The 27,995-nt window shown below is 35.5% G+C and overlaps 1 protein-coding gene and 1 long non-coding RNA gene across 6 annotated transcripts; one reads left to right on the forward strand and one right to left on the reverse strand.

The window, feature by feature from the left end:
• Positions 1-27,995, reverse strand: LOC140809495 (sister chromatid cohesion protein PDS5 homolog B). 5 transcript variants are annotated; one of them, XM_073167148.1, is made up of 30 exons: positions 27,804-27,995; positions 26,689-26,886; positions 26,424-26,605; positions 25,125-25,287; positions 24,674-24,895; positions 24,194-24,410; positions 23,943-24,088; positions 23,702-23,859; positions 23,469-23,615; positions 23,331-23,379; positions 22,535-22,729; positions 20,121-20,300; positions 19,790-19,932; positions 18,690-18,816; positions 18,426-18,575; positions 18,216-18,284; positions 17,098-17,234; positions 16,592-16,709; positions 15,358-15,492; positions 15,082-15,272; positions 14,801-14,948; positions 14,516-14,653; positions 14,339-14,425; positions 13,800-14,264; positions 13,641-13,708; positions 13,513-13,564; positions 2,016-2,044; positions 1,124-1,245; positions 827-901; positions 2-442 (listed from the first exon to the last, which is right to left on the reverse strand). In XM_073167148.1, the coding sequence occupies exons 1-29, from the start codon at positions 27,921-27,923 to the stop codon at positions 879-881; spliced, it is 4,179 nt and encodes a 1,392-aa protein (XP_073023249.1). In that variant the 5' UTR covers positions 27,924-27,995; the 3' UTR covers positions 2-442; positions 827-878. The 5 variants fall into 5 exon arrangements, with proteins under 5 accessions (XP_073023251.1, XP_073023250.1, XP_073023249.1 ...); XM_073167150.1 differs by lacking the exon at positions 22,535-22,729 and having other exon boundaries at positions 1-442; XM_073167149.1 differs by lacking the exon at positions 827-901 and having other exon boundaries at positions 1-442.
• LOC140809497 (uncharacterized) lies at positions 2,285-12,749 on the forward strand. Its single transcript, XR_012113116.1, has 4 exons — positions 2,285-2,664; positions 8,210-9,079; positions 10,737-10,819; positions 10,999-12,749. It is a non-coding gene; the product is annotated as an uncharacterized lncRNA (long non-coding RNA).

Here is a 27,995-nt window from a genome sequence, read left to right on the forward strand (position 1 = left end):
AAAGAAAACAAGTTCTATATTGATAATTCCATTGTCATGCCCAAAAATAACAGCCATACAAATTTATCAAATTGTTGTATACGACGCTAAATGTGCGAAATTCTCACATCTTGATCTCCTTATTCTTGATTCTATGGTGCCATACAAAATTCAACAACAAAATGTACTCAAATCTGGGCTTTTATAGCATGTTGAAGCTCAATTGGATCGGTACAAAGTTCGACTCGGTTTGTCAGATGTTGAATGTGTCTGTTGGATCAGTTCAAAGTTTGATTGTATTGTGAATCACTTGAGATAAACGCCAGAATTTACATTTAGTGCCACTAAGAAATTATAAGACGCAGTCCGCATTGTAGGGTGTTCATGCATTTAACTAAACCTCTTTGCAGAAAACCAAGATGATACATCAATCCTTTCGCCTTCGCGTCCTACGGGGCACAATCTGAGAGAAGAAAATGGAAAAATGTACGTCATAAACAGTCAGGCTAAGTTAAGAACATGAGAAGGTGGCATCAGGAATTCAGGACCGTGTTTTTGGAGTCAGTCAATATAAAATAATTAGAATAAAGAGTCATGTGCATCATTACTACGTTGGAAACGTAGAGGTCATTAATTAGAATATTTTCATCAACTAATAGGTCAATAGGTGCTAAGTGAAAAATCTTAACAAATCTAGTTAATAAGCAATAACGCTCTGTGAAAAAAATCTTAGTGTAGGACTTTAAAGGAATTCAAGGGCCATGTGCAGGAAGTATTATATCATCAACTCTGGACGATGGATGATTCTAATTTTTTTTAATAAAAAAAACTAGAAACAAAAGCTCACAACATCGCTACTCTTATTTATGACTTCGGATGTTGATACGTCCATCGCATCTTCACATCCTTTTCTCTCTTTTCGCTGCAAGTGAAGAGAGTTTCAAGAAATTAGATGTCCTTACAATCTAGACACGCTATATGGGAAAGAGCAAATTCAGCAGCTTAACATGAACTAAAAAGAAAACAATTCAATAAAAGATCAGAAACAATTTAAGACAAAAAGTTTCAGTTCTAAATAATTTAAGTGGCAGGAATAGGATGGAATGATCCGAGCTGGCTCTTCTTAAGGAGATTAAATTATTACCAGCCTGGGGAAGTCCAATACAGAAGTCTCTGTTTTTTGGCAAACTTCCCGCTATGGACTCGTATCCATATGCACCAAGATTTATTCTTTGACCATTTGCAGAAAAATCACTGCCGTGATCACTACAAATTCAATAAAGAAGATTTCAGATGAGCAAAATGTGTAAATAAAAAACATGACAGTACTCAAGAAAGAGACTGATAAATTGATTTCTGCATATTCAGCTTTTTCTTCTGTTAAAAAATGAACAAGAATGCTTTAACAAACTCTCTAGCCCATGTTGTTTGCAATTGCATACGACATAGCAAATATTTAAAAAAGACGCTGACAACAATTCTTTCCCACCCAGTCTATGCACCTCAATGCATCGCGTTTCGCAAAGATACTGTTGCACTGTCAATCAAACACTAACCCATATCTGAACTGAACAAATAAATTACCACAGATTACAGTGGTATAAAGTCTTCCAAGCAAGGGTGTCAAAAGGATTCCAGTATTAATCTGTGGTATAAAGTCTTCCAAGCAAGGGTGTCAAAAGGATTCCAGTATAAAGATGTCGGTACTATGATCATGTGAGAAAACACAAGGAGGATTCACACCCAAAAATTTCAATTTTCTTTATTAACAATTTTTCTCCATATTTTATTCCATACAATCACTAAACGAAAATGCACAGAAGAAAAAACAGAAGTAGGGTGCATAAGTTGGTGTTAGTGACAAGATTATTTCTTTCCCTTTTCTTTATGATTTTTGTAAGTCTCGCCAGGAAGGTCAATCCAATATATGAATTTGAAAAACAAAATGTGGATCGAGGACAATATTAAACAAAAATAGGAAGATAAACCAAAGGGAATAAAAACATTAAAAGCACAACTGGGTGGTAGAACATTACCAAGAACTTGATGGGATATCATCCAAATCCTGTAGAATGATTTCAAAGTTATATTATATAGTCGCATTAATAAAAAAGGAAAAACATTTAAACACACTAGCTGATAAAACCAATGATCTTAAAGAAGGAATAAGGCAGTATTGATAAAATAGAGAATAAAAACTAAGAAAGCATTCTAACTAGGGCTGGCAAAAATCAGAAAATTCTCGACCCTTCCCGACTTCCGACCCGTGCCCAACCCGAAATTTTCCCGACCCGAGTCCCGACCCGCTCAGAATCGGGAAAGGGATCGGGGATATAGGATATACCCGACGGGATTCCCGACCCGACCCGACCCGACCCAAATATATTAATAATTTTTTTATTAGATTTAAAAAAAATAGGAAATCCCCACTTTCAGTTTCAGGACCCTATCCAATTTCATATTTTCACACAAATACATATTACGCACCATTCTTTCTAAAAGCCCTAAACCCAACCCACCACCCTTTTTCCTTCTCCCGAATCCGACCGCCACGTCGTCGTGAATCGGTGCTCGACTGCTGTGGGTTACACCTGAGGTCTAGACGTCTCCAGTAGCGGCCTGAATCGAGAGAACCTTTCTCCATTTGAGCAGCCCCGAGCCGATTACACGAGCCTTGTTTTTTGCGTGAGTTTTGGCTGTCTACCTCGTGAATTCTTGCTTGTTTTTTGTTAGTTTTTCTTTGATTTTTTGTACGTATTAGCATGTATTCGAAGTTCTCAGATTCTTGGGTCGTATTTTGATTGGTTGGGTGAGTTTCATTATTGTATCGTATGATCTGCATATGATGTGTATTTTACTATCTTATTTTTGTGAATGATGACTCTGAAACATGGATGGATGCCGAAGATTTGACATTTTCAGTCGGGTTCCATTGAGAATTTTAATGGAAGTGTAATTAGCATATTGTTTGTATCAAGAATTGTCATTTTACAGAGAATTTTAATGGAATTCATTTTGTCATTCGGTTCAACTTTCTTGAAATCTTTTAGCACTTTTTCTTTTTTTAACTGTCGAGAATAGGGATTATTTAGGGAAGAATTGAGTTGTAAATCAAGTAAATATGGTAAATAGGTATTAGCTAGTTGTCAAGTTTATTTTAGGTAGTTTTCTTTTTAGGCTGATATTCTTTCCCTCTAAATTAGTGATACTATCCCTGATATTGGGCTGTAATTATGCTGTAATTATGTTGTAAATTACTATAAAGGCAATCTCAATAGAAGATAATTATTATTCCCTCAATTACCTCTTTTCAAGTTGGTATCAGAGCTAATCTATTCTGCCCAGAATTTTTTGCGCCATTAACCCAAGCCAAAACCATGTCAGAATATTCTAGCGAATCCACCACCATTCCTCGGCCTTCCTCACAACCCACAGTGACTAGAGATATGCAGAAAACAACCTCTGATTCACGCCCTGTTCAAATAACCACCATCAAGCTGAACGGCGACAACTTCTTGCGATGGTCTCAGTCGGTGAGAATGTATATCCGAGGCCGAGGAAAGATGGGATATTTAACGGGCGACAAGAAAGCTCCGTCAGAAGATGACCCAATGTATGCTAGATGGGATGCCGAAAATTCCATGGTAATGACGTGGCTGGTAAACTCCATGGAAGAGGAGATTGGCGCAAAGTATATGTGTTTTCCTACGGCATATGAGCTATGGGAAAATATAAATCAGATGTATTCTGATTTAGGGAATCAATCCCAAATTTTTGAGTTGACTCTCAAACTTGGTGAATTACGGCAATGAGAAGAAACAGTCACCAAGTACTTCAACTCCTTGAAGAGAATCTGGCAGGACCTTGATCTCTTTGATGCTTATGAGTGGAAGAATGTTGAAGATGGACAGCACCACAAGAAAACAGTGGAAAATGATCGTATCTTCAAGTTCTTGGCTGGCCTCAATGTTGAGTTCGATGAAGTGAGGGGGAGAATTATCGGTAGGAGGCCGCTGCCATCCCTTGGCGAAGTCTTCTCTGAAGTGAGGAGGGAAGAAAGCCGGAGGAATGTTATGCTCGGCAAGAAGGACCTGCTGCCACCATTGAAGGTTCTGCTCTTGCTTCTACAGGCCTAAACATGCGCAGAGGTGCTGCCAACCTACGTAAACCAGAGGAGAAACCAAATGTATGGTGTGACTATTGCAACAGGCCGCGTCACACCCGAGAAACCTGCTGGAAGATTAATGGCAAACCTGCCAACTTCCAGGGCAGAACAGGGGAGAAAACTGGCCCGTGCCTTTCCCACTGCAAATGAGGCTGAGACTACTGCCGGCACCATCACTAAAGAGCAACTGGAGCAGTTACTAGCACTAGTAAAGTCTAATCCATCGTCCAGTGCTCCTAGTGTCTCCGTGGCACATACATGTAACGAAATAAATGCCTTTTCTTGTGGTTTCGGAATTTCTACTCCATGGATAATTGATTCTGGAGCATCTGATCATATGACCAACTCCTTGAACTTGTTAAAACTATCCTCACCGTGTTCTGAAAATAGAAAAGTTAGGATTGCAGATGGAAGTTTTTTACCTATTGCCGGAAAAGGTTTGGTCCAAATTTCCGAAAAAATAGACCTTAAGTCTGTTCTCTATGTACCTAAACTCAACTGCAACCTTTTGTCAGTTAGCAAATTATCCAAAGACTCTAACTGTCGTGTGGTTTTTTGTGACTCTCATTGTATTTTTCAGAGCCGGAGCTCGGGGAAGACGATTGGCAGTGCTAGAATGGTTAATGGTCTTTACTATTTTGAGAATATTTTACCTGGTAGTAAAATTGTTTAAGGGCTTAGTAGTATTAGTTCCCTTCCCGTTCATGATCAAATAATGGTCTAGCATTGCCGTTTAGGCCACTGTTTGAAAATGATTTGGCTGCACCGCATACGTTCACATACCTAAGAGATCCCGGTCGAAAGTGGATCCTAGGGCAGAAAAATGTGTTTTTTTAGGATATGCTGCAAATCGCAAAAGCTACAGATTTTTCATTCCTCTCACGAAACGTTTTTTTATCACAATGGACGCCACCTTCATGGAAACAAAACCATATTTTACCAAAAATTTAATTCAAGGGGAGAATAATATAAGGGAACCAAATTTTTGGGAAATATCCGAACCTCTTCCAAATTTGGTTATTGACCAACCTATTAATTTTCAAAATGAACAAAATGGGGAGTCTGAATCCACGATTGTCGACCGTGAAATTGATCTGTCGGAAAAGGAAATACTACGAATGGAGAAAAACCGAAATATCCTTGAACCTGTGGTTTATTCTAGGAGAAATGTCCTCAGAAGAAGCAAAGATGAATTAACCATTCCAGCACAAGCTTCGTTGAAAGCCCCGGGCAAAGGAACTATGGATACTCCAGGTACCGATCTTTTCCCATACCAAAAGAAAAACATGCCTTTATCTGTTATTTCTGAGCCTTCCAGTGTCAGTCTCAAAAGTCCGACCCCAAGTGTCCCACAAGAAAATGATCTAGACGTTCCCATTGCCCTTCGAAAAAGTACTCGAACCTGCACCAAATACCCCGTTGCTAGATATATAACCTATGATCATTTATCCGAAACACATAAGGCATTTACTACTAATATCTCGAAACATGTTGTGCCTAGAAACATTCAGGAAGCACTGGAGGACCAGGATTGGAGATGAGCAGTGTTCGAAGAAATGAAGGCCTTAAAGAAGAATGGTACTTGGGAAATTGTTGAAGCACCCAAGGATCAGAAGATAGTAAGATGCAAATGGGTTTTCACAATAAAGAGCAAGGCGGATGGTAGTGTAGAGAGATATAAGGCGAGGCTAGTAGCAAGAGACTTTACGCAGACATACGGAATAGATTACCAGGAAACATTTGCTCCTGTTGCAAAAATTAACTCATTCGAGTACTACTGTCACTTGCGGTTAATCTCAATTGCCACTTGTATCAGTTGGATGTTAAAAATGCCTTCCTAAATGGAGATCTAGATGAAGAGGTGTTTATGAGACTCCCTCCGGGTTTTGAACCAGAATTTGGACTGGACAAGGTGTGTAAACTGAAGAAGTCCCTGTATGGACTTAAGCAGTCTCCGAGGGCATGGTTTGAACGTTTTGGCAAGGCTGTGAAGCGACTTGGTTATGTTCAAAGTCAAGCTGATCACACCATGTTTTACAAACATTCAAAGGAAGGTAAAACTGCTGTGTTAATTGTATATGTTGATGATATCATCTTAACAGGGAGTGACTACGAGGAACTTGGAGAGCTTAAAGAGAGGCTTGCAAAAGAATTCGAAGTCAAGGACTTGGGACTGTTAAAATACTTTCTTGGAATGGAGTTTGCAAGATCAAAAGAAGGTATATTTGTCAATCAGCGCAAATATGTCCTTGATTTGCTGACTGAAACAGGTATGCTAGGATGTAAGCCGGCTGAGACGCCTATGGAGCCCAACGTCAAACTGCAACCAGTAGGGACAGAATCAGTAAAGGAGAGGGAGCGCTATCAGAGACTTGTCGGGAGGCTCATTTATTTATCACACACTCGACCTGATATAGCCTTCTCAGTTAGTGTAGTCAGCCAATTCATGCACTCGCCTGGGTCAGAACATTTTGAAGCAGTGTACAAGATCCTAAGGTCTGAAGGGAACACCAGGTAAAGGTCTTCTGTTTAAACGTCGGGGACATCTGCAAGTTGAAGCCTATACTGATGCAGACTAGGGCGGGAAGCCTAACAGATAGAATTTAGTCACCTGGCGTAGCAAGAAACAGAATGTGGTAGCTCGAAGCAGCGCAGAAGCCGAGTTCAGATCCTTAGCACACGGAATTTGTGAGGTTTTGTGGATTAAGAAATTATTATTAGAGTTGAAGATTTCAGAGTCAGTGCCAATGAAGATGCACTGTGACAACAGAGCAGCAATTTCAATTGCACATAATCCAGTACTGCATGATCGCACAAAGCATGTGGAAATCGACAAGCACTTCATCAAAGAAAAATAGACAATAGTGTGATTTGTGTGGACTATGTCCCTACTAATGAACAAGTAGCTGATCTACTTATGAAGGGACTACACAAGAGACTGTTCGAATGGTTAGTGAGCAAGCTGGGTACGGAAGACATCTTTAAACCAGCTTAAGGGGGAGTATCGAGAATAGGGATTATTCAGGGAAGAATTGAGTTGTAAATCAAGTAAATATGGTAAATAGGTATTAGCTAGTTGTCAAGTTTATTTTAGGTAGTTTTCTTTTTAGGCTGATATTCTTTCACTCTAAATTAGTGATACTATCCCTGATATTGGGCCCTGTAGTTATGCTGTAAATTACTATAAAGGCAATCTCAATAGAAGAGAATTATTATTCCCTCAATTACCTCTTTTCAAGTTTAACATATATATATATATATATATATATATATATATACTGCTTATGGTAGTCTTTATTGATTCTTAAATTTCTTAGACAATATATTTTAGTCATATGGGATTATGGCCTAAATGAATTAAGATTAGTAAGAAAGTTTATCAGTTAATAACTTAAGTTGCTAACGCCGTCCAACAGTGCAGAGGAATAAAAGCTTGAGTAAATTATAAACTTGTGTATTTATATTTATTTATTTAATGAAATCGACTCATAACCGTATAGATATTTTGACCATTGGGAATTAGTGTTTGATTTAAATGAAATCTTCCATTATAGTTGTGTGGCGAGAACTGATGGCTGTGATTTACATCAAGTTCTTGTGAGGAGTTTATTAGTTAATAAATCCTCGTAACTTTAAATCTATTTCCCAACTATGAGATGGCATTAGTTGATAGGAATACATTATAGGTGTCATTTCTTCATAAACAGGATCATAGAAATAATGTGTGACTGTCAGCAGTAAGTGTTCCCTATCTAGATTCGATGATTTGAGTGATAATTTTTTTTTGATAAGAAACAATGATTTGAGTGATAATTGACGAGTCAGGAAAATAGAGATATTCCTAATATATAGATGTGTATTTAGAATTGTGATATTAATTGAAATTTTGTTAAGTTAGAGATTAGTAGAAATCGGGGAAGCTTGTGAATGATTTATTTCTAATTGTGCATTAGAATTATTTGAATTATTTGTTTGGTTTACTTTGTTCAAATATTTTTTTTTAATGCACTAGAACTTATGAATACATTTATAGACAACTCATCTTTTTCTTTTATTATTGATTAGGTGAACATGGATGCAACTAGTGGAAGTAGTAGCCTTCCTTCCACCACTCAACCTGAAACATTATCTCCATCCAAAACACATATCATCCAAGAAGAAGTAGTGGATGTTGGAGCTAAAAGAAAAAAAGTAGCGAATGTGTGGTCACATGCCAAGAAAATTGTGAGAAAAAATGACAAAAATAAGGTCATTGCTATTGTTGCTATTTGCAATTATTGCAAAACTGAAGTTCCTGCCCATAGCGAAACACATGGGAATAATGGCATTGATGGACATGTGAAGAAATGCAAAAAAAATCATCATAATGTAGTGAATTCGACTTCTTCTCAACCTATCTTAACACAATCGTCCATGAATAATGCTTTGACACCCCACATCTTTAGCCAAAAAAAGCTTGATGATAAGGTTGTTGCATTTGTTGTTAAAGATGAGATGCCGTTTAGGGTAGTGGAAGGGGCAGGGTTTATAGAGATGAAGGAGGCTCAACCCCGATTCAAGATACCTAACCGAAAGAAAATTGCATCTCTTGTGTGGGATTTATATGCTGTGGAAGTGGCTAAGATAAAGAGTGTCATCCGTGATCAAAAGGTAAGTATCACGACTGATACTTGGACCTCGATTCAAAATATCAACTATATGGTAATCACTGCTCATTTCTTAGATGATGATTGGAAATTGCATAAGCGAATAATAAATTTCACCAAGATCACCTCTCACAGAGGATATGACATCGGCAAAGTTTTAGAGACATGTTTGAGTGATTGGGGATAGACAAAGTTTTTACTATAACAGTTGATAATGCTAGCACGAATGATAAAGCAGTGGAGTACATGGGAAAAAGACTAAAGGAAATGGGCACTCTGTTATTTGATGGTAAGTACTTGCATTTGAGATGTTGTCATATTATAAATTTAATTGTCAAGAATGGATTGAAGTTTCTTAATGAGTCAGTTGAGTCTATTAGAAACTGTGTGAAATATATTCACTCTTCTGGGGCAAGGTTGGACCAATTTAGGGAGTGTGCTATTCTATTGAAGATGGATAACATGTCACCGTTCCAAATTCCAATGGATATGCCTACAAGGTGGAATTCCACATATAAAATGCTTTCTGTTGCATACAAGTTTAAGAAAGTGTTTGGAAGGATGACAGAGAATGCACAATTTGCTGAATATTTTGAGGAGATTGATGGCTCGGAGAAAAAAAAGAGAGTGGGGCCTCCCAACGAAAATGATTGGGAAAAAGCACAAGTCTTTGTCAATTTTCTCAAGAGGTTTTATGTTACTACGTTGCAACTTAGTGCTAGCAAGACAACTACATCAACTTTGATTTGGGAGGAAATAGTTTCAATGGGGACCGTCATTAACGAGACAATGCTTGACAGCATAGATCTTTCATTGCAAGAAATAGCTATGAGAATGGAAAGTAAGTTCAAGAAGTATTGGGGTGATCTTGAGAAGGTGAACAAGCTTATTTTCCTAGGTCATATTCTAGATCCTCGTTATAAACTTCAAATGATTGCCATACATTTAGGGGATATGAAATTTGATGCTACTAAAATACAATCATTTGTTGATGGTTTAGAGAATTGTCTAATGGATTTGTATCATGCATATAAAGGCGTTTCACCTTTTGATACTTTTAACGAGATTGATGATGGTGACGTTGACAGAGAGTTGATGGAAATTTATAAGAATGATCCCGTTAAATTGAACTATCATCTGAAAATGTCACAAGTAAGAAAATCTCAAAATCAAGAAGAGATAACTAATGAAGTGGACAAGTACTTGTCGGATCCTTTTGTGAAATGGAGCTCAAGCTTTGATGTTTTGGAGTGGTGGAAATGTAATACAACAAGATTTCCAGTATTTTAAAAAATTGTCAAGGATATTTTTGCAATCCCTTCATCTACTGTTGCTAGTGAGAACGCTTTTAGCCTTGGGAGGATGGTCGTGGATCCATTTAGAGCATCATTGCATCCCAAAATGGTGGAAGCACTTGTGTGCACTAGTGATTGGCTTAGAGGTGAAGAAATTAACTTATACAAAGAACCGACAGAAGAATAATTAAACTTTTATAAAGATTGTGAAGAAGTGGTCACAAGTAAGTAAATATTTAATTTTTTAGAACTTTTTATGAATACTTAAATTATGTTTATGTTTTATAAAGATCCATTTAATACTTTTTATGAATACTTAAATTATGTTTACTTAAATTTTTAGTACTTTTATGAAGCACTTGTGTGCACTAGTGGATGGATGTTTATGTTCAATTATTGATCACCTATTTGTAATTGTGAAAATGCTCACATGATTTTTTTATCTATTTTATTTAGTCATTGATGTTCATGGAGAAGAATGTGGCTCAGCAAGTTGGAGCGAAGTAAGTTCATGCTTGGTATATATTTATAGTTTTGTGTAATGGTAAGTAGATGCTTGGTATATTTCTTTTTTAAAAAAAGGTTGGTGCTTGATATATATTTATATTTTATATTTTTAGATTATGTTTATATAATATATATTGTTTGTAGGTACCCTCATGCACACAACAAAGTAATGCATCCCTCAAGTGTAAGCTCCAAAGGTCTCGTGGTGGAAGAATAATGGAATAATGGTAAGAATCTAAATTTTTTTTTTTTGCTTGGATACATTTTTATATTTAGATTGGCATGATATGTTATGAAGTCATCTTGACTTTAAAAACCTGATGCTAAAGACTCAAAGTGTGCGTTGTTTGCTCATATGTTATTTAATTGAATTCTGATTTTGTCATTTTCTTTCATCAACTTTTAGATGAATGATTGTTCGGAACACACTCTTGCTGAAGACCTGTGGGACTAAAAGTTTCATCCTCGTGAAAGTTTGGATGAATGATTTTGTTAGGAGGCGAAAGTTGCATATGAAGACAATCGGGCTTAGGTGGGAAAAAAAGGATGCAAGATTTGAGTTTTATATTGAACAATCCTATTACATTTTAATTTGAACATACAATTTCGGCACTTGGTTGCAAAAATGTTCTGGTTTTTGTTGCACGTTTTCATGAGTGAATCCATTGGAACCATAACATTTTTAAAGGGTTAATTTGATGAATCATTGCATTTGTAATCTAATTAACCAGAGAAAACATCAACATTGACCTTAGAAGATGCAAGTAATGAAAATTATAAAAAACAGAGATATTTATTTCAATAGCAATTTAGTACAGAAGATGATACTCAACAAAATGATACAAAAGTATATTGAATCTTCTAAAACACAAAAAATCAAAATACGCGCATGACAAAGCATCCTCTTGATCAGAAGTGTAATCCAAGAATTGGGAAAGGAAGCCACATCTCTACTCAATCTCTTATGCTAGTTTCACATCATAAGGCCCGTGGTTTCATAGTTTTAGGTTCCAAATTTTTTAAAAAATATTTATCGGGAATTTGCCTCCCTTCCCGACCCGATCCCGAACATTCGGGTCCCGATATTTGTCGGGTACGGGATCGAGAATCTTTTTTTATTCCCAATTCTTATCGGGACGGGGATCGGGTTAGGGGGTTACGGGACGGGTCCCTACCCGATCCCAGCCCTAATTCTAACTATATTAATTATCATAGCTCAGAAGACCCCATTTCTAAATATTTTCATTCCTAATGCCTCTTTTCATTGACAGAAGCTTACAAATGCACAAATACACATAAACAGTATCTAAAACTGATATGTGCCTTCAAATTCAAGACATTAATCGGTGGTTATAGATTTGTTGGCATCAACAAATTTCACTTGAGCAACGGAAATGCCTCATTCGATGTATATTTTACAAGAAACAGGGGTAACCATTGAAATAAGGTTAAGGCCACATTTGCGTATGTTTTCCAGAAATGAAAACATTTCAAGAAAACATAACCCAAAACATCATCATTTTAATTCTGCCTTTCACTATTACCAGAATCAATTCCATCGTTATATTTTATTTTAATCCTAAACATTGTAATATGAAATTCTTAACCGTCTACTAGTCATTAAAAAAAATAAAATAATCTAACAAATTTTTACATTGAATTAAATCAACTATAAAAAATATCTCCTTCAAAAACATAATCATATATTAATGATCAGTATATCACATTCCCTAATTCTACTTCTAGAAATACATTTTCCTGAAATATTTTTCTACTCCATCGAGTAGAAAGTAAATATTTACGATTCCCCGCTACTAACCATCCAAGTTTAGAATGTCAACCATCCTACTTCGTAGGTAATCTAGAAATAGCATATTATGTACCATGATACAGATTGGTACTTAGGAAAAGATTGGTATCAACATATGTTCTGCAAGATATACCAAATGACATATTCAATTACAATCAGTCACACGAGTAAAAAAATACATAGAGCCATAGAGGTAGACAAGATAAACAGCGGCAACCAAAAGAATTCCGCTCTATATGACAAATAAAATCATGCAAGGAGATAGCTCTCTAATTTCTTTCGTTGAAGAAAGTGTCAAATTTCAAGGTCCTGTACTGGTTGTGAATTCCATGGGGACAAAATTGAAATCAAAACTAGCAGTAGAAAAAGATTTCCAAACTCATTGAGTTTGACTAAGAATTCTAAACTAGCTCAAACGTCACATGTTTCGTCTCCTAGTATGGACATTTATTTCAACTCAACAATCCTCATCACAATAATTGTATTCCTTGTAATCCATGAACATGTGACATTGATTATGATACAGATTGTAAGACTGATTATTTATTGCTTTACCAAATACTTGAAGGATCGACGTGTGACACTTGAGCTGCTATACAGTTGAAAAAAAATAAAGTTGTATCGTACAACCAACTATATATTTTGGTAAAACGAAGTGTTCGATCTTATTATTTTTATTATAGCTAAGATCATGTATTCAATTCTCATATATTGCAAGAGACAATTATTGAAAGATAGATTGCTCAGTTAATAAGTTTTGATAAATAATGATTTATTCGGTAAATAATGATTATAATTTAACTCCAAAATTTGATTTTACCCTCACATTAATGAGCTGCTATAATGAGTTTGACTGAGCAGATATAACAAAATAAGAGTTGCAACTATTTTCTAGACACATCAACCAATGCCAGAAAGATTCCCGCCATCGAATACACAACTGTCAATGCACTATGGGGAAGGGAAGAAAAGGACAAAATTTAATTTCAATTGCATACATGAGAAAAGCAAATGCAGTTTTGAAACAACACCTCCTCCTTTCAAGTATTCATGACTTGTGAGAAATTGTTGCTTAAAATTGAGTACTGTGTTCAACACAAAAAAAGTTACCTGGTCTATGCCATTGATAGAATTAAGATCATCCATGATGCTAGAATGATAGCTGAAAACAAATAAATTCAGGATTCAATGAAACGACAAAAAATGTTCTCAACTTCACAGAAATGGCAGGTCCTCACCATATTTCAGAAGGAGGACATACTTTAGGATGCTTGACAACAAATGCGTCCCTGCTGGATTTGATAATCTATGTACTCCGTAAACAACAAAAACCTATTACTAAAAAGCAATACAAAAAAGAACAAAACAAAACATTGCAAATTATTTGCATCACTCACCTTGGAGCTACGATGATTCATGTGATCAGTTGCTCTCGATAAATTTGATGGTTCAGCACAAACACTGCTACATCTAGTAATAATATCTTCTTTACTTTGACTACCCGTATATGCCTCTTTTTGAGCTAACAATGATCTTGATGCCTCTGAACCACAAGAGAATGAAAGTTCTGCGTCTACATTTCTTTGAATATCTTTAAGATTTCCATTTTCTACAGCGAACTTGTTATGCAACCCAGCAAATCCATGAGGGGAGGAGAAGATCTGGTTCACTTTTTGCCTTGCATCAACATCCTGATACGAGGTCTCAAACAATTCCTTATTTCCAGTGTGCAGTCCATCAAAATGATATTTTATTTTATTCATCTTTAAATCATCCGTATTTCCAGATTTAGCATTTATTTTACACTCCGTCCATAAAGAATTCTTGTGTATCTGTTGCCCAGGATGTGCGTCACTGCCAAGCTATGGAAGGTAAATAAGAATAAATTCATCAAGCATCCTAACATAAACTAGTAAAAGATCACGCATAAGCATACCCTCAAGACCTCAGTTTTGAGGCTAGATACCAACTTCTTAATAAAATGTGCATCGGCTCTATAACCATTTGAAGGATAAATGTTAGCCTGCACAAGAGATCATCATAATGAAAAAAAAAACAGGAGAAGAAATATCATGCATGCATTAGAATATTATATATCAGCATGTCAACTTGCCTCCCTCGTCTTAGCTGGACCACTTTTATAGAGAGATGATGGAAGCAGAATTAGTCCAGTAGTATGTGGCCCGCGAGCGTAATTGTTATTTAGAGAATTCAAAATAGAAATTCCTACATCTGATAAAAGATGAAGTTTCTGCAGTGTGGCAAGCAACAGGTAAATATTAAAAGTATTGTAGCACAAGGGAAAGAAAATTGTGGTTGTAGCTGTCTAGGTATGTGCTGTTTTGTACTTCTATACTTGAGCAGAAAGATATCCATTACCAAATAGTAGAAAACTTACTGGGGTCATCTGACCATCAACAGCATCCTCTGCCTTCTTGATTGCATGAAAAATACTTCGTAAAAACGATGGAACATTTGAGGAATGACACGAGTTGCTGTCAACTATATTTACATTTACTACTGCCTGCAAGGTGATGAAGAGAGGACTGCCACGAGAATAGTAAAAAAAATCAAGAAAGAAGAGGCAAGAATAAGTGAGCTAATAGATATTCCATCACCAAGAATAAAACTATTTGCACATGCATTCCGTTGATGTGAAAATCAGAAACTTAGCAGTACCTCAGGAACTTAGCATAAATATCTTCATCTTGACAGTCAGGAGCAGGAAAATCAGTATCATGAGCTAGAATGTGGATTAAAAACACAGCTAGGTATAGAGGGTCATTAGCTGCTTCTTTCATATTCATGGTTTCGTGTATCTGAGCTCCTTTAGAACAGTTCCGAATATATTCTTCCAAATATTTCCTAGCCTGAATCAAGATTTCAGAAAACAGCTATTCTAACAGGTAACTCATAATAAAAGACATTTATGCGTTTGAAGATATATGCACCTACATCATATCGCAAATCTTTTAGAGAATCCACAGCAGCAAATGAAAAGGCACATGCGTATCTACTGGGCAACGACCGATTCCTCAATAACTTGTGTAGTTTGTTGACAAATGATCCACGTACCCAGGGAGATTTATCCTGAAAAACTCCGGGTAAAAAAATTAATTGTTGTTTACATTCTCCTACAATAAACTTCCTAAACACACAAAAATAACACATTCATTTGGGTTTCCATTTTTTTGTTTTTATCTAACAAAAGACTATCAGCACCTCATAAACTCAGTTAAAATGGCCCCTTTCAATCAAGACTCGTGAGCATCATGAAACAAACACTGAGGACCAGGAGTAGCATGAGTTTCCAGCATCTAATTTCTGCAATGTGCTTGGTGAAAAAAATCACAGACCGATCTATCCAATTCTATAGAAGCTTGTCCACAAGATAACTACCACGTTGATATCAAATCTGATTACTAGTAAATGGAAAAGGTTGGAGTGATGAAAGGGCAGGAAGTCAGAGACAAAGAATTGAAAGACTAATTGTGCAATAAATATAAGTATAACTCAGCTTTTACCATAACGTTGTGTGATATTTCTGATCTTTAATGTGTTCTCTGCAATTGAGATGATGACAAACTTTTGCATTAGTATCGGGAAATTTTTCCAGTAAAAAAGAGATTCATTTGGGGGTCAACCGATGAAGGAATATTCTAGAGGAAGCCCCCCTGAAGAATAAAGAACTGGCAAACAAATAGTGAACTGCCAAGGCTGCTCTAGCTCAACTTAATAAGTCTTCATATACCCAATATACAGAGAAATGCTTCTGCGTGCAACACATCTAACTGTATTTCTTGTCCAAGTTGATTGGAAGAAGTTTCTGAAATCTAAGTTTACTGACGATGGAAAGTAATGGATCTTTCTTTCAAATTCAAGTACTTATAAATCAATTGGTAAGACATGACCAAAACATTGAAAGAGTGAGATCAAGGCAATCATCTCTTCAACCAAACTTTTAGCCAAGCAAAATCTTATTCTCACAATCGAAGTAAATGAAACGCCAGTGAAGATATGAGCGATCACAATAGAATATATCATCTGTTAACAGCCAGTATCTAACAAGGTGATCCACTTCTGATAAAATAGACTATTTCGTAGACATTCTGGCTGCAGGCTTACTCATACAAATATATTATAGTAACTTTCAGTTGAGTTAAATGTCTTCATCTCAAGCTCTACTAACCTTGGATGTTAATACTGTTAAGCGAAAAATCTGGGGAGAGATGTGCAATTCCCATTTCCTTGAAAGCCGAATGACAGACTTGGCTGCAGCTAATCGGATGTGGGACTCATCATATTTACTGGAAATACAAAAAAGTCAAAGCATGTTATCTAACTTGGCCTGAAAGGAGGGTAAATGAGAGAATTATGATTTTACAACAAGTAAAACGGAAGGCATTGGACAGGGAGTATGCATTTCTCAATAAAGTAACACAAAACGAGAATTAAATAAAGGCCGATATGGAAGAATATCATAAAGGTGAGGATATCTACATAAAATCCAAAAGATTATTGTAAGGAAGCCTAATAAAATCACTCAATAGCCAACCCACAAGCCTATAAAATGGTTTATGGCTATCCTCAACATGAGATGGTACAATCAGAACATACATCCTTTTGTAACATTCGGAAAGATACTGCCAGCAAATGAAAGAATTAAATTGTTTTTGAGTATCCTCAGTTCCTCACCATGGGATGGTACAATCAGAACATACATCCTTTTGTAACATTCGATGAATGATGTCCATCAAAAAAGATATTGAACGGCTTGGAGTGGTACGTTTATGTGGTAAAAAGCTCCGTACAAGAGTTTTAAGCCCAAAAACCTGTAGGGAGAAAATGTTACTGGAATCTAAGGCGATAACAATTGGTTAAAATTCACAAAAGGAGAGATATCTTTAGTAACGCTTTTAATAAGCCAAAGAAAATATGAGGTTGCCCAAAATGTCATTCATAGGAAGATATAGAGCCATTGATATATCCATTTCACAGAGGACCAAAGAAGCAAGCATTTATTTGCCATGACCTATAATAAAAAAAATCGCAAGCTCAGCAAGACTCCTGCTTATTCCAAAATAAGCCAAAAGAAAATAATACATAGCGTGGCAACAATATTGTTATCTACAATATTCCAACTTCATAAGATGCTGAAATTGATGTCATCAAAAACAATATAACCAGAATATTAAACCCATCTTACTTGGAGAATGGTAGTGGAGGCCTCGGGAGCGGATGAAGTGCTACATCCAAGGAGGAGTGCAAGGAACATCCCCATTAGAGAACTTAATGAATATTTAGAAACATCGGAGGAGGAGAATGAAGAAAATGTTGATTGAGTCCGATGATGAAAGGATCATGGATGTAGTAGATGGTGCATATGTAGATGATTTGGAATATTAGTTATGTTTAGTCTACTACTTGTTCTAATGATGGATAATTGATTGAAACTTTGAAAATTTAAACTTAGTTTTTTGGTAAAAAAATATATTACTTTGTTAGCATAATAACATTAATATAATGATGAATCTTTATTAATTGCACATCATTATATTTTGTGCTTAAACATTATTTAATTGCACATATTACTTAAAATTATAATATTGCATGATTATCTATAAAAAATTACTTAAAAAAATCCAACCGCCTAGGCACTGCCTGGGCACCGCCTAGGCGGCCGAGGCGGTAGGCGGTCAAAAGATGCTGAATGTCATCAAAACAATATACACAGAATATTTAACCCAAATGAACTACACATTTTGTGCACAAAAGGTTGCCAGCCAGCATAGTTAAAAAATTCATGTGCTCACCTTCAACTTACAGGAACTGCAACTTTCAGATGTTTCATGAAATAGAACATGATCCTTCGAAGCAAGAGCCTGATCATGGAGAACCCAAGAGAAAAATAACATGTGTCGGGTAAAATATACGACATGTCACATGACCCTGTCTAACAAGATCAGAGAGAGAGAGAGAGAGAAGAGACGAAATGATAATGAAGGGACACAGCAGACAATTACATCATTTTGTTGAAATATTTCCTCAACAATGTACTGTGTAATCAATTTTTCTTGGGCTTCAAATGTTGAAACAAAATGCTGAGCCACACAGCCTAAGGACTGCAAAACAGTAGGAGCATTCTGTCCATTGCATAAAGAATCCACAAGCATCTGGTTTCATAAACAGGAGGATAAAGATGAACATTGATAGACAGACATATGACAGATTTTATAAAAACTAGCAGCATTAATTTAATCAAAAGGCCAGCATTATAGAAGATTGACCTTGCAAAGTTCTGACAAAACAAACTGCTCAGACATATCAGCTAAGGCAGCAATAGCAGAAACAGCAAGTTTAGACTGTGCACGGGTTGCCTCCAAACACAATTTCGCCAAGGGAGTGTACATATCACTACACACATAGACATTACAATTTTACAAATTACTTAAAAGAAAAATAGTCAAAGAATTGGCTTAACTATGAATGATACTATGATTCACACAATAGACTTCTAAATGCTTCATCATTTCTTTAACATTTTCACCAGTTAGTATTTAATACAAATGATTTATAAATTACCATTATTGTTATCTCTTTCATAGTTTTGCAGGAGGGAAACGAGTTTTGCGTAACGTTAAAAAATTCACAAGCATAATGCCACTACTAGTATCAACAATGAACCAATAGGCAAATCCTCAAAATATTCCCATCAATCGCTGCACAAGCTCACAGAAATTATGCAATTCCTGTGAAGGTTGAGTTACTCAAGGTATAGAAGTCACAGATCAGATATGAATGGCTCAAAGGAACAATCAACTTGATCAAATGCACAAGCACAGACTACATTTGGGTCTAATAAACATAGAGAGCATTAATGTATATGGCTTTCACATTCAACACTTATTTAAAAAGTAATTTACACTGGTTGCACTTGAAAAAAATCCTTATTCTCAAAGTTTCTCAGCACAGTGAACCAAAGCTTAGCTTCCTTATCCTATGCAGTCACTTTTAAAATCATTTTTTCAAAATCAATTGTACTTTAGCTTTAGTGCTAGCTGCATTTCCAGTAAAATTGCATACTCAAAGAATAAAAATAAAGTGATTTCTGTAGTAATTTTCTCAAAATAACTTGATCTCACAATGAATTCACAGAAAAATAAATGAATGAAATGTAGGGGCAACTGTCAATGTTAAAATATTTCCTCAGACAGCACCCGGTAGCAGAAAAGGAAAGCGGCTTCCTAGCAATATTCAAAGAAGTATTTGATTGCGGCAAAGAATTCACAAAATATATTGTAAGAACCACATGCAACAGCTCTGTCCAGAACCAAACCCAAAAAACACGATGGCAGTGGCACTATAGCCAATTTACTGGAAGTATTACCTCAGTTTAAAAGACAACCGAGAGCCCTCTTTGGTGAATATCTCAATCAGCTGTTCATTAAAAGGAATAACCTTTTCTGATAACAAAGTCTGAAACTGCTTCTCCGAACCTCTAAGAAGTGACGGAAAGGCACCAATGATTGTCTACAGGTAAGGGATAAAATTGAGAACTTCAGAATTTCCGCATAGAAAAATACATCAATGAAAAGGTAAAAAGACAAAGACGGACAGTGTGTTTTAATTCCCTTCAGCAAATAAATACAAGCACAACACACCCATATAAACAAGCAACAAATTTAACAAAAGTTAAACCACAGAGGAGTGTGACTTACCAAAAGAAGTTGTACAGAATAATCCTTCAGGCGCTTATTTTCAGCTTCATCGCTAGAAAGACGATCTAAAATGTATTGCACATGCTTTGTGTTAAAAATGTTGAAAGAGGCCTTTGTGGAGAGTATTAAAAAAAATTCAGAAGATAGATTTTGTTTGCCAAGTTCTCTGAGATATTCTTCCTGAAAAAGGAATTTATGACAAATAAGACATATAGAAAAAGTAAAATATCACAACTAATTACACATGAACTCAAAGAATGAATATGAACTGGACTGTAACAAGAAACACTTGAAGTGACAATCCACGTCGTAGAGTTATATATAACACTAGTCATTTTATATCTCTACTATTATTAATTGTGAGTGGCTTTTTTACATTATTTTGTTTTCCTAAAGTAATGATAGAAAGCTATTGGTGTTATCATAAATAATATTTTTTTTTATTTTCTATACAAAATTAAATGTGTCACAATTCCACCAAAAATATTATTGACCAAAAATATGAAACTTAAATATAATTTTATGTCATACAAAACTATAATATTTAATGCACATACAATGTGCATGTCACGCCACTACTTCTAAAACAAGATCTACATAACAAGTGATGGAATGTGGGAAAATTGTATCTAGCTCCCTTGTGAAAAGTCAAAGTTGCATAAAACTCCCTATAAAATATTAATAGACATTTAACCCCAAGTATTATTAAAACAAAAGCCCATATAGCCTTAAGTATGTAGATGCAAATTCACACGCTCAAAGTGCATTTGATAATATGTATAATACTCACATTTGATAATATGTATAATACTCACTGGCCGATCTCATTACAAAAGAACTGTTGGAAGAAACCCATGAATTTCTTGCTGGCAAGCTTGGTTTAATCAACATCTATAGTCAAGCTTGAGGGCAGTGTAGATTAGTATCAAGCTTTGTAAATAAATATTTGATAGTATTCTGATTTTATATAACAGGGTAGTCAAATCTTTTAAGTTTGGTAGGAGAATATTAGTAATTTTTTATTCTTAGGAATTCTTCATTCATTGTTTTGTATATATAGGTGTACATTAATTAACAGAAAATATGTACAAAAAATATATTTTCCCAATTTCTACACATTTCAAAGTGCAGATGAACTTATATAGTTCTTGAGTATCTATTTTGCCAACATGAGATAGAGGTACGGAGTTAAGTATTTCTTGGTACACAAATTGTGACTCATAAACATTCATTTCCATTTAAACAAGATAAACTAAAAACAACATAGAAGTATTCTATATAAATCTTGACAAATGATAGGTATAGTCAAGTTATCGTAACAATTGAAGAAAGAGCTCACGAACTCACATTTGTGGGCGTTTTTTATCATGACTCTCTAATAGAAGTAAGCCTTCAAAAAAAGAAGTCTCTACATAATTAAGTCCACCAACTTTAAGGTGAAATCACCTAAATTATTTCCCATAATGGAAATGAACCCAACAAATTTAGATACACACCCTAATTTATGTATATTGATGTAATTTTAATAATACTAATCTTCTCGATTGATGATTAAGTTCGGTATGTGAGAACACAACAATTAGGCTCTCATGAATTGAAAAATCATAACTCATTACATTATAGATTCTCTATCACTCATAAATGGAAAGATGACGACCCAACAATATGTTTTAAGCTGACAACCCCCCTAAATTTATGTGTATAATGATAGTAATAACATTTCAAATAATTAGTAATTTGATTTACTACAATCTCCCACTCTCAGATGTTTTTGGATTTAAGTTCATGCTTATTGTGATAAAAACATTGAACAATTATATTTGGCTAAACATCCATGCATTTTATAAAATGATAACCTCATATTATCAAAATTACTTATATAGGCAACCCCTTCTCTATACGACCCCCGCCCCGTCCTCCGCATTACACCTTGAAAATTCCCCCAACCACTCCTCATTAACTCTTCAATTTTATTTTAAAAGTTTCAAATCTAAATCAGAACAAAAGAGGCACTGATTGTGGGATAATAGCAATTTCTAAAATATGGAGAGTCCAAGGGATTTTCAAATTTTAAGCTTCAATTTCAAACCATCCTAATTTACTTGAAGGGGCTATTTTTATGAAATCCAATATTAGATCATCCCATATATTCATGTTCATATTTAGAATAAATCTTCACCCTTATCCCAAAACACTCGACGCTCTTTTATTTCTATTTTTCTCATGATCTTATTCCATTCCATTAACCAGTGAATGCAATAGCTATAAACTAACATACAAGAGACAATACAAAACAGGAAAAAAAAAGACACAAAACTGATTAGAGAAATCTTGTATATAACATGAATGGGTTAAAAATATAGTGGATGTGATAAATATTTGGCTGTAGTGGGGTGTTTGAAATTTCAACTCACCGTGTTGGTCTGACAATCAAGAGCAACTCCTTTTCTAAATATCTGCTGGAACCCAATGGTTGTTCCTTTGTCAGTCAATTCCTTAAAGTAATCTTTTGCTTCGACAGGATCACAGAAGCACGCAGACATTTTCAAAACCAATGCCTCAAGTGTTCTTTCTGCATTCTCAGAACCATTACCCTCCAACGCAACAACCTAGCGACCAATGACATAAAACAGATTAATATCCATCAAAAAGTCTATATGTCTAACCAGATACAGTTAATCGCACATGCACTTTTATGCTACACAGAAGGGGAAGGAAATCTCCATTGAGGGGAACATAATCAACAACCGAATATCAGCAGCATATTGCATAAAAGTCTAGGGAAATTCAGTGACTTGACAAGCAGAAAACAACTTGTAGTCATGAAGTTATGCTGATGCAAACATAGAACCAGAGCCAAAGGGACGTGTGAACTCATTCAGATACGAAGTCTTACGAGCAACTATGATTATGCTTGTAATAGGAACTATGAAGCTGTTTGGCAACAGCTGGTTAGCTATTAATGTAGTTATAATCACATCAGCATGACAGCATTAAGCACATGAAGATGATGGATAGAAAATGGAACTACTACACTCCACTGTAATTCTACAGAACCGCAGCTGATATTCTCATCAAGGCTCTACAAAAACAGTTTTAGATTGCATTTCTAAGCTAGCAATTATGGATATTCTGATGTTAAAAATGAGTATTATATTGTATATCCAACCTGTCAAGGAAAGCATATTGTTCCTAAATAGTATGTTATACCTCTGTTTTACTCCACAAATCCAGGAAATCCTGCAGCCAATCTTGTAACCTAAAAGAATGAATAACAATGTTTTGATCGAAAGTGTCGCAAAAGGTATTAAAAAGAATTTTTTAAAAAAAACTATTCAATAGAGACACCTTCTTTTTTGGTGTAGAATGATTTTCAATGCTTTAACATGAGGAGGATTGAAGATTGAGAACATTAATATCCAATGCTTTGTCCTTTCCTCAGTTGAAAGGGAAGTAGGAAACAGATCCGCTAGGACTAGTTCAAGGCTTTGAGGCCTGGGAAAGTCATAAACTGTAGTGTTTCACTTCACTGAAATCGATCAAAGCAATTTTACATTCATTTTCAATATAAGTAATCATACCTAAACTCCGGACAATCTTTTTCAAAACAAAGCATTAAAACTTTGCAAGGAATTTGTTCAATGTGTTCATTGAGAAAAGTGATCCCTGCCGCACACCTTGTGCAATACTCCTGATAAAGTTCTACCAACTTCTGCAATGCGGTCCTTCTAACTGATATCTAAATCATGGAAAAATAAAATAAATAAAAAAGCAGAGAAGGTTAGCGGACTGAATCATTAGAAACATTAAAGAAAATGCAACCTTCTTATCTCGAAGTCTTTCAGATGCTCCAGATATTAAATCCGAGGACACCAAATTTAGGTTAGCCTTCGCTAGATCACACGTCACTTTTACTGCTTCTGATCTCACTTTCTCGTCATGATCTAGCAGTCGACCATGAATAGCAGCTTCCCAGACCACAAACAGTTGCAATGAATTAAAAATAAGCACCAAAAAAGCTAAGCAAAAGTGTGCTGCAATGCACAGGTATTATTGAAGTTCTGACAGCTTACAGAGAACTTCAAGAGATTCACTCCCTGATGGATTGGTCAGGCAAAGGGATTTTGCACATGAAATAGCTGCAAGTCTCACTTCGGCTGATTTGTCAGAGAATCTATTCAAAAGCTCAATGAAAACAAGGCGATATTCCCTCGCAATGTGGTTCCCAGGCATTGATAAGAGCTTTCTAATTAAATTAACAGCTTTGATTCTGACATCAACTTGATCGGTCTGCAAGTTTTGTTAAAATTTTATGCCATCAAATGCGTCAAAACAGAAATCTACAGCGTAGACCACTTGTAAACTATTATCCCAAAAAATCGCACTTGGAGAGAAACATAATGAGATTGTTACTATGTAATATATATGTTTCAAAAGCAATGCAAAGACTGATAATTACAGTCAACTATGCAATCTCATAAGAATGTGACGACATGAATGTCATCTCCGAACAAGGATTTTTAGTACACATGAACTCTGAAGGGATTACAAACCAGTAATTCATGGGTCAAATTAGGTATGACAGACAGAAGCATTTGAGGAGCAATTTGGAACATTTGAAATATAATTTCATGGTAAAATTCTTTAACAACACTCCCAGCTGCATCTCTATTGAATATACATGAAGTCAGGAACTGGCATAAATAACGCTCCAGCTTTCTATCACAATTTTCCAAAACAGAAACAGCCAGTGCAAATGAAGCAGAAGCTACACCCTGAAAAGGACAAGGGCAAGGAAACACTTAGAAGTATGCAAAGATGAATTCTCAAATGGAATAGAAAGGGTAATTGAGCAAATGTGCAACGGTAACAAAGTAAGCATTTTCTGTGGGTTAAACAGCAAACAGAAAATTATACGTCTACTTTGAGGACCCTGTATCCATACATGTGTCATCGTCGAAAAAAATTAAACATGAGCGAAACACAGAACCATTTAACATCTACCTTTCCCACTTTAATGAGATGCTGCAAAATCACATCTACGAGTGACTGAGTTATACTTGCTTCAAGATTAAGAGGATCTGAATGTGTGTCCTTTACTTTCTCCTCCAATATGCTTGTAATTATAGATGACATTGAATTGATCAAACTTTGAGGATGATCTTCCCTAAAAGAAAAAAATTATTAAGTTAAAAACCTTTCACGTAATTGAATTCAGCTTCCTGACGTAGTACCAAACATGGAAACAGAATAATGAGAAACAAAGCAACAGACTTTGTACAACATAAGGGCAGACAGCTGCTAGAGATTGAATAATAACAAAATATAGTGGAAAGAGAAGCTATGACATAAAGAAACTATGTGATTAGGTAATATGGTTGACATTCATGAACTTTCTATCTTATATATTTGTGTACTCACTGACTAAAATAACTCGGGTTGTCAAATGATGAAGGAAATCCTTCAAGTGATCACCATAAGTCAGATCAGACTTCAGAAATTTATACAAACATTTATTAGCAATCCCCAAATGCTTTCAAGAACAGATACGATGTACCTTTTACTCAATATGTTTGTGCTTTCAAGGCAGAGATGTTCCTTTTACTCAACAATTGAGCAGTGTTGACAGAACAGAGTCTTTTGTAGTATCAGCATGTCATAGAAAGAAAAGGCATTGTGCTACAAGTAAGATAAGCATGAAAGTTCAAGGGGCTAGAATAAAGCCTTCCTCTTCAGGTAGCGTATATCACCAAAATTCAGCAAGTAATCGAAGATTATATTAATTCATCGATAAATAATTAAAATTCGGTATAGATTTAATGTTGATTTTATCTTTACACTATATTACAACGCCAATAGAATGTGATTCCAGGCAAGCAGAAAAAAGGAGTCCCCAAACCTTGAAATTTTTGAGGTAAGATAACTTTGGGTTACAACAAGCACAAAAAGTCCTGTCTGTTTTGTATATTGCCACATTACACTCCAACTCAAAAAATTATGAAACCTGGATTCTGCTAACGTGATACATGCATGCATGGAATTATTCCATCTAATAATCAAACAAGAAACTATGATGTATTCCTTACATCCTTCAAAAGAAAGATGACAGAATACTATAATTTAAACTCTAGTTTCTTAGCATTTGTACTCCCTTTCAGATGAAACTTATAACGCAACACTTATAATGAAGGCGGGTAAAATGTATGTTCACTACCAAGGAAAACAAAAGGAAAAGAAGACATGAAGAAGTAAACAGTACAGAAAAAGTAACAAGAAATAAAGGAAAGCAAAAATGAGATAAACCTCACAACATTGAAGAAAGTCTTGAACAATTTCAAAACTAAATCTTCACATCCGGTGTCTAGCATCAGCACAAAAAAATGCAATTTAGCAACTGTCTCTAGTAATTTCAACCTCCTAGAGAAATATGGGCTTGCAATATCATCAAGCTCGCCGAACAAACTTAAAATAAGTATAAATATGTCCTGAAAAGCCAAAAACAAAATGATCGTGCCCAAAACAATGTATATCATAAGCAGTTCAGCATGAATTACAATGAATTTCTTACCCTAAAAACTGCATCGCTAAATTCAGGATTTGGCGCAATGACCCTTACAATTTCACATAGACAGATGCCAACCAGCAGCTTAACATCTTTATCCTTATGGTGGAGTAGGCCATGCCCAATGAGAGAATCACTCAATGGCTTAACTACCGATTTTAGTGATTCTGACTGTTTTAATTCCGGGAAGGTAATTGTAGCTTCCTGCATGTACACTCAAGTTAACTGCCTACAGTAAAAAAAAATCATATTTCACAAAGAAATTGTAGTTTTTTTTCCTGCAAATCATGTCAGTTGGTGAAATTCAACAGTTGAATTAAGCAGACGGAAAACTAGAGATTGAAAAACAAATTTTGTCGCTACAGTGTGATTTATGCGGCAGGTCCATTCACACTATAATAATGTTAATAATATGCATCTGGAAACCTTTATAACACAGAAGACTATTTTGGATGTGATTAACTGATCTCTGAAGACAAGAAAACTCTTAATCATAACACAGATCTTGGTGATTAATGTGTCATTACCATATTGTAAAAAGTTGTGAATATGTAGACATCCTAAAAAATTTTAATTTAATAGGCAATCATATTATTGACTAGTTTGTTTAGTTCTATTTTTCCAAGTTCGAATAAAATCTAAGTTTCTGAGAGAAAAGTATAAAAATGTGATACTGTTAGAACTTAGGAGGAAAAGTAGTATCAAATCAAATTTGTCGGGTATAAAAACCTAATGAAATTTGCAACTTGTAAAGTAAACAAAGGATGAATCCTCGAGTAAATACACCACACCTTTCACCCATTACAGAAAGTACACACTAAATAATCATGCCAAGAACATGTATGTGTTAATTTTATTAGTCAAAGCCAGAAGGGAAATCGACACCAATAATTTGAGAGCAATATTAAGTAAAACCGCTTCTGTAGCAAATCGGAGTGCGCATTAAACAATAATCCAAATCTTTCTCCGTACTTCATTTTCTTTGGGAAGTCTACTAACAAGAACACTTCACGGAAGAAACAAGACTATCAAAATAGATCAAGAGCGGCACATGAATATGCGAAATTAAATCAAGAAACGACAGATAAAGAGGGAAAGACATTAGGATCGATTGTTTCTACTTTGAGTAATTTGACAAGGGAATCTTTGGTGGGGCGGGTCTTCGAGGCCGCGAGTTGTTTGCCTATTTTTGTTATCACCTCACGCGCCTTGTTGTCCTTCTCCTCGGCTCCGTTCGCCATATTCAGTGGTGTGTGATTCTGTGTTTGGAGCGGTTTCTTTTGAGAGGGGAAGATCCCGCCAGTGGTGCGAAT

The sequence above is a fragment of the Primulina eburnea genome, chromosome 13 (assembly GCF_022965805.1).
Source record: "Primulina eburnea isolate SZY01 chromosome 13, ASM2296580v1, whole genome shotgun sequence".
Classification (NCBI taxonomy): Eukaryota; Viridiplantae; Streptophyta; class Magnoliopsida; order Lamiales; family Gesneriaceae; genus Primulina; species Primulina eburnea.